The sequence below is a fragment of the Colobus angolensis genome, unplaced genomic scaffold, assembly GCF_000951035.1.
Source record: "Colobus angolensis palliatus isolate OR3802 unplaced genomic scaffold, Cang.pa_1.0 Scaffold15, whole genome shotgun sequence".
Lineage (NCBI taxonomy): Eukaryota > Metazoa > Chordata > Mammalia > Primates > Cercopithecidae > Colobus > Colobus angolensis.
Genome location: NW_012114599.1, coordinates 493,369 through 506,096, shown reverse-complemented (window position 1 = coordinate 506,096; position 12,728 = coordinate 493,369). Strand labels below are relative to the sequence as shown.

Below are 12,728 nucleotides of genomic sequence, written 5' to 3'. Positions count from 1 at the left end.
CAGAGCAAGACTCTGTCTCAAACAAACAGACAAAAATACAAAAATTACCTGGGTCTGGTGGCAGGCATCTGTAATCCCAGCTACTCAGGTGGCTGAGGCGGGAGAATCAGTCAAACAAACCCAGGAGATGGAGGTGGCAGTGAGCTGAGATCATGCCACTGCACTCCAGCCTGGGCAACAGAGCGAGATGCCGACTCAAAAAAAGAAAAAGGAAAAAAAAAGGAAACCACACTTTGGTCAGTTTGTAGTGAAAATTAAGTATTTAATGATCCAGATGATCATGATCTACTATTAAAGGTTCGATGAAAAGACACATGTTGAAGTCGCTCTAAAGTACTTGTTAAGATACAAAACCACAGAAGTAGTATTATCACAAGTATTACCAAACACTAGAGATTCAAAATCATGGCTCAGAAAGTTACAGCAATAGATCTTTGTGGCTGCTTACATAGAGTTAAAACAAATGTTAAATCTGTAAATGACGGTCTACTGAATTTTCAGTCTTTCTTTTCTGTATTTGTAATTTATAAATTGAGATTTATAGAATTAAATTTAAATGGAGGTTACATATTCAAGATACTATGCTGTATCTTCTGTTAGAATATGAAATATTCGAAGTTAAAATACAAATGGAATCTAGAAATCCAAACATGGATATTTTAAGAACAGCGGCAGAAATCAATGAGGTAAAGAGCTCATGAAAGTCACCTACAGAATAAATGAGTATCAGTCTTGGTTTTCAGGAAGAATAGAAATTGTCTAGAAAAGGACATGTCAGAAATTTGTTCTATTTATACTGGTGTCCTCTTTTTATTATAATCCATTGCCTAGGTATTCTCAAATAAATAAGTGTGGGCTTTGGGGCAGGTGTTGGAATTTCATTTCCATTTCTGTTCTCAACATCTTTAAACTTTGCTGCAAAAACTATTAGATATATATTTTAGATATATTGTTGGAAAACAAAATCTATTTTCTTGTCACACACTGTTTAGATTGCATCCTTCTTCAGCAACAATTTGGACTACTTCATTGCTTCACTGAGCTATGGACCCAAGGCAGCGAGTGGATTCATTAGTCCTCTTTCAGCTGAATGCATGCTCCAGTATAAGAAAAAAGCTGCTGCCTATATGAAGTCTTTGAGAAAGGTTTGTTAGCTGCTGTTAATGTTTAAATCACAGGAAACATCAGGAATCTTTCTATAGAATGGCAAGAGGTTTTCTGCAGTTTATATTGCTGACATTTTATATGATATTGGGGTGCAGGTTGTTGGTGGGTGTTGGGGGAGGACTGTGGGGAAGAGGAGGTGACAGGACTCAGACTTTACCTGATAAGCAGCATTGCCTATATTCATAGGTCATGTTGGACTCATGTCCCAAGTGCCTGATAGAGTGCCTGGGGTGAGGTAGCCAGGCAAACAGTAAATATTGAACTTCAGAAACTCTTAAACTTGTGGAAACAGAAAAAAGAGAAATATGTGTGTGACTTTTTTTCTGAATAAGAATATGTGGTTGTTGCAAAAAAAAAAAAAAAAAGAAGATACTACAGTACATTAAGAAGAAAATTGTGGTCACCTGTAATCCTACCACCCAACTGTAGCTACACTTGACTTTGTTAGAAAACAATATATTTATATCCAAAAAATGTTAGTATATGTTGTAAGAGCACGTGCACACACATACTATAAAAAGCAGAATGTATTTAGGTGCGTGGACTGTTGTATAATTTTTTTTCTCTTAATGCATTGAGGATATATTTATATATATCTCAAAAATTGTATCTGTAAAATACATGACTCAAGGGACATCATTAAAAAAGAATGAAAGAAATAGGAATAATAAAATATAAAATATAATATAAATTACTATTTTTTTTTATTTTTTAGCTGCTCCTTGCGGAGCAGGGCTAACTTACAGACAGTGCATCCAGAGCTGCCAGCTGTCATCATTATTTATAGTGTTTCCTTCTGTAAATGTGTAATTTAATTAATTCATTGCTGGTAGATATTTAAGTTGTTGCCTGTTTTTCACTGTTACAGTGGAGTGCTACAGTGGATATTCTTGCACATGCAATTTGTGCATTTTACTTTTTTCTCTTCATTTCTTTAAACATTTTAACTATGCAGTGCATAAACACGTTCTTATATTAAATTCGATCATTACAGGTAAATTATAATCCCTAATTCCAGTTCCTCTCTAGAGGTAACCATAGTTATCAGTTTGATGTGTAACCTTTCAGGCTCTTTGAGCATTTATAAGCATGCAATCTATAAACAATACACAGAATTTTTCTTCCTTCCTTCACTTTTCTTTTGTTCTTTTCTCCTTTTTTCTTTTCTTGTCTTTTTTTCTTACCAAATGCGTGTTTCATTGTGCAATTTGCTTTTTTTCTTTAAAATAGTGATTTAGAGACTGTCTCTAGCATTACATGTGGTACTCACTATATTCCTTTTAGATATGTCATAGAATTCTATAATATGGATGTTCCATAGTTTGTTTAGGTTTCTCTTAATTGGTAGGCATTTAGGTTAATTCCACTTTTTTGCCATTACAATAATACTGCAATGGATAGCCTTGTAAATGGTTCCTTGGGCACATGGGTGGAATATGAGAAGTAGAATGTTGTAGGCCATGTGGCTTGTACATTTTAAGTTTTAATAGTAGTTGCCAGTTGTCCTTCAAAATGGGTACTCTGAAGGATACTTCCCACAGTATAAAAGCTACCTGTCTCCCAATGTGAATTGCTGGTTCAAAGTCTGTGAATGTTTCAAATTTTGGCATGTTTTTCCAGACTATACTCCAGGGAGGTTACCTATTTATAGTTTGCCAGTAGTAGAAATATGAATTTAACCCATGCATTTAATATTTGTCCATCTCAGAAGTTTCTTGCTGTTGTTTTGGTTTATATATCTTTGCTTGTTAATGAGATGGAACATCCTTTCGTGGTGACAAAGTGAGACCTTGTCTCAAAAAAAAAAAAAAAAAGTCAAAAATGCATTTAATGTACCTAATCTACCAACCTAGCCTGCCTTAAATGTGCTCAAAACATTTACATTAGCCTACACTTGGGCAAGTCATCTAACATAAAGCCTATTTAATTTAATTAATTTATTGATTTATTTTTGAATCAGAGTCTTGCTCTGTCACCCGGGCCAGAGTGCAATGGTGCAATCTTGGCTCACCACAACCTCTGCCCCCTGGATTCAAGTGATTTTCCTGCCTTAGCCTCCCACAGGCTCCTGCCACCACGCCTGGCTAATGTTTTTTGTATTTTTAGTAGAGACAGGGTTTCACCATGTTAGTCAGGCTGGTCTCAAACTCCTGACTTTAGGTAATCCACCCGCCTCGGCCTCCCAAAGTGCTGGGATTACAGGCATGAGCCACCGTGTCTGGCCTTATGTATTTATTTTTGAGATGGCGTCTCACTCACTCTGTCACCCAGGGTGGAGTGCAGTGATGCAACCTCTGCTCACTGTAGCCTCTGCCTCCGGGGTTCAAAGGATCCTCCTGCCTCAGCCTCCTGAGTAGCTTGGATTACAGGTGTGTGCCACCACACCCAGCTAATTTTTGTAGTTTTAGTAGCATCAGGGTTTCACCATTTTGGCCCAGCCGGTCTGAAACTCCCGACCTCAAGCCATCCATCACCTCAGTGTCCCAAAGTGCTAAGATTACAGGAGTGAGCCACCAATCCCGGCCAATTTTATAATAGTGTTGAATATCTCATATAACTTACCAAATACTGTACTGAAAGTGAAAAACAGAATGGTTGTATGTATGAGTATTCAAAAGTATGATTTCTACTAAATGCATTGATTTTGCACCATTGTAAAATCATCAGTCGAACCAAGGTAAGTCAGTGACCATTTATAATTGTTATAAATTCTTTATTATTTTTCCCTTGTTTTTTTCTTTTTGAGATGGAGTCTCCCTCTGTTGCTCAGGCTGGCATGCAATCGTTCAATCTCTGCTCACTGCAACCTCCGTCTCCCGGGTTCAAGTGATTCTCCTGCCTCAGCTTCCCTAGTAGCTGGGACTATAGGCGTGTGCCACCACACCTGGCTAATTTTTATATTTTTAGTAGAGACAGGGTTTCACCATATTGGCTAGGCTGGTCTTGAGTTCCTGACCTCGTGATCTACTCGCCTCGGCCTCCCAAAGTGCTGGGATTACAGGCGTGAGCCACCGTAGCTGGCCTATTATTTTTCTTTTATAAAATTATCTTTCTTTTCACATGTACTAAAGAAAATAGTCTACTTTGACATACATCTGAACTTATTGTCACACCTCGTTTAGCATTCTTTGTGTATGTTGGATGCAGGGGAGGGGTGATACAATATTTTTTCTTTAATTCTTATGATGCTTTTTTCATAGCCCCTCTTGGAGTCTGTGCCTTATGAGGAAGCACTGGCAAATCGCCGAATCCTTCTCAGCTCTACTGAAAGTCGAGAAGGCCTTGCACAGCAAGTATGGCACTGAGAAACTCATGGAAATTGTTGAAGAACAGAAATGTTAAATCCCCCAAAGAAAGTTTTTAAGATATGTAGAATGATTCAAAAGTCTGCATGAAAAAAATGTGAAATGAATTGTTTAATACATACTAAAAAGCAAATGGACATAATTTGTTGAAAAACATGTTGACACTCTAAGTCATCTTGATTCAATTGGTGTTATAATTGGAACTAAAGTACTATCGACACACTTTGGCCATGATGATTAATTCTTTTTTTAGGTACTAGATTTAAATGTCTGAAATACTAAAGTACAAGAGGGGCAAGAGCTAGTGACTCTGAGTTATTTTCATTTCTTAAAGGAGCAGGAATGAAAAATTTGCAGTATTTAGTAGTCAGTTGAATTTGGGGAGCGGGTGGGAGTGGGAGGCACCGTCTTTTTCAGAAAAAAAGGAAAAAAAATTATATATATATATTTGTCCATGGTTGCTGGCTCGTAACTGCCATAGTCCTTGTTGCAGTAAATGGAATCTCTCTCTCGGATCTTCTCTTGCCCTCTTTTAATTTGCCTAAGGCAGGACTCTAATCTGACTATATGGCATTATACGGCATAAGACCCTCATTCTAGAGGAGGTCTTGCCCCATACCCTAGAGGAAGAAATGCTGCTGCACAGAGAAGAATCTAAACAGACAGGGCTTATTGGGTTTTGTGGGGGTTTTTTTGAGATGAAGTTTCGCTGTCTCCCCCAGGCTGGAGTGCAGTGTCGTGATCTCAGCTCGCTGCAACCTCCGCCTCCTGGGTTCAAGCAATTGTCCTGCCTCAGCCTCCAGAGTAGCTGGGATTACAGGTGCATACGACCATGCCTGACTAATTTTTGTATTTTTAGTATAGACAGGGTTTCGCCACATTGGCCAGGCTGGTCTTGAACTCCTGACCTCAGGTGATCCCCCTGCCTTGGCCTCCCAAAGTGCTGGGATTACAGTCATGAGCCACTGTGCCCAGCGGGGCTTGTTGGATTTAGATCCAGTCACATTGCTTCGTGGTTGTTAATTATGCCTATCCAGTGCAGTCTCCATAAAAAACCCAGGAGGGCAGGATTTGGGAGCTTCTGAATAGCTGAACACATAGAGACTCTTGGAGGGTGGCATGCCCAGGGAGGGCATGGAAATTCTGCACATCTTCCTCTGCTTCACTCTAAATCTCTTAATCTGTATCCTCGGTAATAAGCCAGTAAACATGTTTCCCTGACTTTTGTGAGCCACTCCAGCAAATTAATCAAACTCAAAGAGGGAGTCATGGGAACCTCAGCTTAAAGCCGGTTAGTCACAAGTTCTCAAGGTCCAGACTTGCGACTGCTGTCTGCAGGGGAGGCATTTTTGGGAACTGAGCTCATAATCTGTGGGATCTAACACTATCTCCATGTAGATAGTGGTGGAATTAAATGGGAGGACACCCAGCTGATGTCCACAATAAAACTGACTACTTGTTTGTTGGTGGGAAATATCCCCACATATTATGGGGTCACAGAAGTCTTCTGTATTGATTGTTAAAGTGTGAGAACAGAGAAAAAACGATTTGAGAGTTTTTCGTAGCAAAGATTTACCTTAAAAATTACTAGGACCTTAGAAGCCTTCCTCATGCCCATTTCCAGTCACTACTCTCCTCTCCCCCAAAGGTAGGAGAGTAGTGACTGGATACTCTCTTGATACTGACCTTTTTTTTTTTTTTTTTTTTTTACCTGATACTGAACTTTTTTTATTAAATGCAATTATGCTCTTTCTGATCTGGCTTTTTGCGTTCAGCACAGTGTATGGTATTAGGTTGGTGCAAAAGTAATTGCAGTTGTTGATATTACTTTTAAATAAATGGCGAAACTACAATTACTTTTGCACCAACCTGTAGTTCTAATTGTTCACTAACATGCCCATTTTTGTATTCTCTATTTTTTCTATTTTAGTTAAGTGGATGGTTGAAGTTGCTGTGCTTTGATAATTAGTGACATTGCGTACCTTTTAATTTGCTTATAGTCTTGTTCAAGTCTTTTTTTTTTTCTTTGCCTTTTTCTCTATTGAGTTGTCTATCTTACTGGTTTGCAAGAATTCCTTGTGTGTTCTGGTTATTGGATCTCTGTTGGATAAATGCTTTACAGATTCTAATTTGATTCTGTGTTTTCTTTTCACTCTTGATGTTTTTCAATGAGTAGAGTTTTCTTTTTTTTTTATGTTACTATAGTTTAATTTCTTGATTTACGGTTGTGCTTTTTGTATCATGTCTAATAAATCTCTCCCTATTCTAGGGTCAAGCTTTATTATTATATTTTTACCTCTGTGGGGTAGTTTTGGTTTATATTCTGTAAAATAGTTTTTTGGCCACTAAGTTTTATCTATATTAGTCTCTAAGATACAACACTCTGTTACTTTTCAAGGTTCAACAGAGTTTGGAAAAGATTTCTAAACTGGAGCAGGAAAAAGAACATTGGATGTTGGAAGCACAATTAGCCAAAATCAAGCTAGAAAAAGAAAACCAGCGAATTGCAGATAAGCTGAAGAATACAAGTAGTGGCCAGCTGGTTGGGCTGGCCCGGGAAAATGCTGCCATGTCAAATGCTGCTGGCCAGGACGAAGCCACAGCTAAAGCTGCGTCCGAGCCCATTCAGAGCACCAGTCTAGTAAGTGTCTTCTTGGTTGCCCTCAGTTTTCTTTTTAAAATGCTGATTGGTAAGGATCTAATGTTCAACATTAACCATTGTCTTAGTTCATTCAGGCTGCTATATCAAAATACTATAAACTGAGCATCTTGTAAACCACAGAAATTTATTTCTCACAGTTCTTCAGGCTGGGAAGTTCAAGATTAAGGTGCTGGGAGATTCACTGTCTGGTTAGGGTCTATTTCCTGGTTCATAGTAGGTACTGTCATAACTCCATTTTATAGTTGAGGAAACCAAGGATCAAAGAGAAATAACTCACATGAAGTCACACACTTGATAGGTGATGTGATGTCTCATCCCATCCCTTGCCCTCTTAACCAAGATGGCCTTGTGTCTTATCCATGTCAGAAAACAGATTAGCCAACATAAACTCATTTTATGTTGAGTCCCAGCTACTCCGGAGGCTGAAGCAGGAGGATCTTTTGAGCCCAGGAGTCTAAGGCTGCAGTGAGCTATTATTGTGCCACTATACTCCAGCCTGGACAACAGAGTGAGGCCTTGACTCTAAAAACAAAAAACAAAAATAAAAATCAAATAAACTCATTTGCTTACTGCTTGCCTTACTGAGGTGCTGGAATTGGTAACACTGGCATATATATATTTTTTATAAATTAATAAAAATTTTTAAACGTGGATTGCTTCATGAATTTTCATGTCATCCTGAGCAGGGGCCATGCAAATTTCCGTATTGTCCCAATTTTAGTACATGTGCTGCTGAAGCAAGCACAATGCTGGTATATTTGAGTTGTTAATGTCAATTGCTGAAAGTTTAGAATTATCTTTTTATTTGAACATTTTCAGTGGAAAACCCTATTCTTACATATGTAAGTGAAAAAAATTTCTAGGGACATGAAAAATCTTTAGTACTGAACACTATTGGGCCATGAGTGATAATGACCTTAGTTGGATTTGGTGACTTTAGAAGTTGCTATTTAAATCAACTAGTTAGTGTAGGAGTGGAGAGGACCTGATGCCTTTCCTCTCCATCATAAGGGTCACAGCCAGCACTCCTATAACAAAAGATAGGTTAACTACCAACAACAGATTTCTGCCCTAAATAACCTGGAGTCTTGCCTTGCACACAGTGCACAATAGAAATAAAAAGAGATGGAGTTTTCTGCTTTCCTTGATGTTTCTACTTTTCAGCCTTTCTTTTTACCCCCATGTCCTTTAAGTGACCTTAAGGGAACTAAGTGTGTGACCGTGTATGTGTGTGTGTCTTTGTGTCTTTTCTGTCTTCTTCCTCTTGGGTGCTGGGAGCAAGTCTGTGCTCATTTCAGTGTTAATTGATTAACAGAGGAAGCTCATCTTACCGGGAGATTACTTTGGTTCAAACACTTTGAGGCAGAAGAAGTAACCTCAGATAGAAACTTATTTCTAACTCTGTAACATTTCAAGAGTCAAATGCTTGTAATTTTTAGCAAGATCTCTAGTATTATAATTTGAATATTCAGCCACCTATTATATATTATAAAAAAAGATAGCAATAACCTTGAAGTAAAAGCACAAAACAATACACATTTCTGTTTTTTGCTGGAATTGAAAAGCATTGCTTAAATTAATAGAATTTTTAAACATATATTTTAAGTATAAAAATGACATCCTGAATAATCAAGCCACCATTTTTTTCTACTAAATTTCATATACAGTTGAGATTGTACTACATAAAATTTCAAATCTTTTAGCATAATGTTAAAACATAAACCTCCTGTTATGAGAAACTTAGTATAAACTTACTGATTTCATAGTATTCCATATCTCTTATACCTTAGTTTACCTATGATTAGACATTGCTGACAGCTTTTAAATAATGTCTCATTTTTATGTATAAGATTATTTCTGCATATTAAATGATTACCTCAGGATGTATTCTCAGGGTTGGAATTACTACATCAGAAGGCATGAGTATTTTCAAATTCCTTGATCTTTATTACCAAATTATTTTTTAAAAGGACTATATCAGTTTATACTCTTGTTAATATCATATGAGAGAATGTTGAAGTAATCTGTGTTAAAAGTTTTCCTTGCATTGCTGGGCGTGGTGGCTCATGCCTGTAATCCCAGCACTTTAGGAGGCCGAGGCAGGTGGATCACGAGGTCAGGAGTTTGAAAACAGCCTGGCCAACATGGTGAAACCCCATCTCTACTAAAGATTAAAAAGAAAAAAAATTAGCTGGACGTGGTGGTGGGCACCTGTAATTCCAGCTACTCAGGAGGCTGAGGTAAGAGAATTGCTTGAACCCAGGAGGCGGAGGTTGCAGTGAGCTGAGACTATACTGTTGCACTCCAGCCTGGGAGACAGGGCGAGACTCTGTCTCAAAAAAAAAAAAGTAAAATGTTTTCCTTGCATTTAAACAATACCATTCCTTTGAAGGACTTGGTGCTGTACCACATTTTCAGATCATAACCCGGGAGTAAGGGGGTGAGGATGAGCAGGTGAAATAGATGTTTTCTTGCAGTTTATTTTTATAAACTACAGTCATATTTGAATATGTAAAATGAAATGATTGGAGTATTATTCCAAGCAATTTTTAACTAAAAGAGAGTAATTGCTTCTTCTGCTTAATTGAGTAGAAAAATTATGGCTCTTCTATTTTGAAAGGTCTTATCAAAGACTCTTTTACAGCCAGGTGGGCATAACATTCATTAGTACACATTCAGTTTATATACTCTCAGTGTTGAGAACAATACTCCAGAGAATACTATTTAGAATACATTAAAACTGTTTGTTGACTGGGCATGGTGGCTCTTGCCTGTAATCCCAGCACTTTGGGAGGCTGAGGTGGGTGGATCAGGAGGTCAGGAGTTCAAGACCAGCCTGGCCAACATGGTGAAACCCACCTCTGCTAAAGTTGCAAAAAATTAGCTGGGCGTGGTGGCGTGCACCTGTAATCCAAGCTACTCGGGAGGCTGAGGCAGGAGAATTGCTTGAACCCGGGAGGTGGAGGTTGTAGTGAGCCTACATCGCACCATTGCACTCCAGCCTGGGCAACAGGGCGAGATTCTGTCTCAGAAAAAACGAAAAAACAACAAAAAAAAACTGTTCATTGAATATAATCTCTTATTTACAGAATCCATTGACACTGAGTTTCCAGTAGTTTCCTTGTAATTGTACCCAAGCACATGCCCCTCCACCTTGAACAATAACCAGAATTAAGTAATGACCATCTGTTTTTGAAATCTTAAACTATAGAAACAAACTTTAAAAAAATCTAGCAGCACCCAAGCACGGTGACTCATGCCTGTAATCTCAGCTACTCAGGAGGCTGGAGATGGAGGATCTCTTGAGCCCAGGAATTCGATGCTGCTGTAAGCTATGATTGCACCAATGTAATGCAGCCTGGGTGACAGAGGGAGACCTGTGCCCAAAAAAAAATCAGAAAAAAATCTAGCAGCATTTTAATGTGTTTAAAATTACATTTTTGTTTTCATTAATTTAAATCTAAAATTTATGCTTACTCATGTCATAATAACATTATCTCAAAAGTGTATTTCTTCTTTCTCCTTTTGAGCTTTCAACCAGAGTGTTTATTATTTGCATTTTCTTTTTGTTTTTTTTTTTTTTTGAGATGGAGTCTCGCTCTGTCACCCAGGCTGGAATGCAGTGGCCGGATCTCAGCTCACTGCAAGCTCTGCCTCCTGGGTTTACGCCATTCTCCTGCCTCAGCCTCCTGAGTGCCCGGCTAGCTTTTTGTATTTTTTAGTAGAGACGGGGTTTCACCGTGTTAGCCAGGATGATCTCGAACTCCTGACCTCGTGATCCGCCTGTCTCGGCCTCCCAAAGTGCTGGGATTACAGGCTTGAGCCACTGCGCCCGGCCTATTATTTGCATTTTCTGTTTGGAATGTTTCATTATTATAATCACCGTAAAACTGTCTTTACCCCTTCTTGGCTACTGGTTTGGAAATAGGCGTAGAAATGGCAAGCTGTGGTTAAAAGCTGATCTTCTCCTCTCTCCTGGATGATTTGTTGGGTTTCAGTGAGAATGGCTAATCAGCATTTTGATAGAAGATTTAGTGATGATCATTATTGGTTACTGCCTCATGGCAGAAATAGTAAATGCAGTTACCTATCTTCATGTCCTTGTAGTAAAAGACAGTCCGAGGATGATCTTCTAGTACTGTACCCTCAATGCTCTGTAAAACGGTATGAACGGAGAGGAGAAAATATTACAAGTGTTTGACCTATTGTGCTTGAAATGTACACATTCTGTTCTAAAAGATTTTTCCCCTTATGTTCTAGATTGGCACTTTAACGAGGACATCGGACAGTGAGGTAACGTGTGCTTGTCATCATGTTGTTTGTTAATATATATCTGGCAGCATGTTTGTCGACAAAAGTCCTGTAAAAGCTGTCTTTGTCCAATTGTTGTTGTTGTTTTCTGATACTTCTAGCAAATGTGGAGCCAGTGTTTTCCACCTTAATTGATGGATCCATGTACCTTTTCTCTGGTTCTGTTTTGACGGTCACCAACAAATTATAGCCTGTTTTTATAATTGCCTTGTTGACTGACTTGCCATGGAGATTTGACAAGGTGTGGCTCCTGCTTGGGTCTTCATTCGCTGGCATACTACATGAGGCTGAGAACCATGTCAGTCCTCGCAGTGGGCAGCCAGGAAAGCAGGGCTTAGCAAGGGCTATCCAGGGCCTTGACTAGGTACAATCTCCTTGGTAGCTGTTTCCTGCCCTCAAAGCAAGTGAACCCAGGTCAGATTTGGCCTGTTGGATAGGTTTGCACTTTTGAATTTTGAAATAATCTAAGATGTAACCCTGTCTGTCTGTCTGTCTGTCTATCTATCTATCTATCTATCTGGAGACAGAGTCTCATTCTGTCACCCATGCTGAAGTGCAGTGGCATGGTATCAGTTCATTGCAACCTCTGCCTCCAGGTTCAAGTGATTCTCCTGCCTGAGCCTCCCAGGTAGCTGGGACTTCAGGCGCATGTCACCACACCCAGCTAATTTTTGTACTTTTAGTAGAGACAGGATTTCGCTCTGTTGGCCAGGCTGGTCTCAAACTCCTGAGTTCAGGTGATCCACCTGCCTCGGCCTCCAAAAGTGCTGGGATTATAGGTGTGAGCCACTGTGCCCAGCTGCTTTAAGATGTAACTTTATAAATAACTGTTAAATAAATACCAAAGTCATCCAATTTAACACTCAGTATGGCAAACTGGTTAATATAGTTCAATTAAGCTTGTAGATTCTTTGATTTCTTTATTTATTCTTGTAATATAGATAATCATGAACTTCTGTGTGTATTTTTAAACTAAACTCAACAGGGTGTCATTGTTTGAGTAACTAGTAGTAATACCAGTCTGGGACAAAGGCCACAAACTCTTCAATATAGAAATAGTTTAATTTATTAATATGTTTAAAAGTATTAATGTTGTCTTAAGATAATTTTGGAGAATACAAGAATGTTTGGATTTTAGTGGTTCCAGTAAATATGCCCCTTTCCCCTGCCCTCTTCCAGTTGGAGGAGGGGATAGGAGTCAGACAGATGGACATTTTGAAAGTCAGGTTTGTGTTTCGCTGGGCGCAGTGGCTCACGCCTGTAATCCCAGCACTTTGGGAGGC

At 38.8% G+C, this 12,728-nt stretch overlaps 1 protein-coding gene across 1 annotated transcript in view; it reads left to right on the top strand.

Annotated features, from left to right (window-relative positions):
* Window positions 1-12,728, top strand: part of PPP1R21 (protein phosphatase 1, regulatory subunit 21) — a 69,288-nt gene that overhangs the window by 48,079 nt on the left and 8,481 nt on the right. Inside the window, exons 15-18 of the mRNA XM_011936013.1 lie at window positions 993-1,145; window positions 4,368-4,460; window positions 6,871-7,113; window positions 11,395-11,427. Of these exons, the coding sequence (XP_011791403.1) occupies window positions 993-1,145; window positions 4,368-4,460; window positions 6,871-7,113; window positions 11,395-11,427 (522 nt within the window). The remainder of the gene's footprint in view (window positions 1-992; window positions 1,146-4,367; window positions 4,461-6,870; window positions 7,114-11,394; window positions 11,428-12,728) is intronic.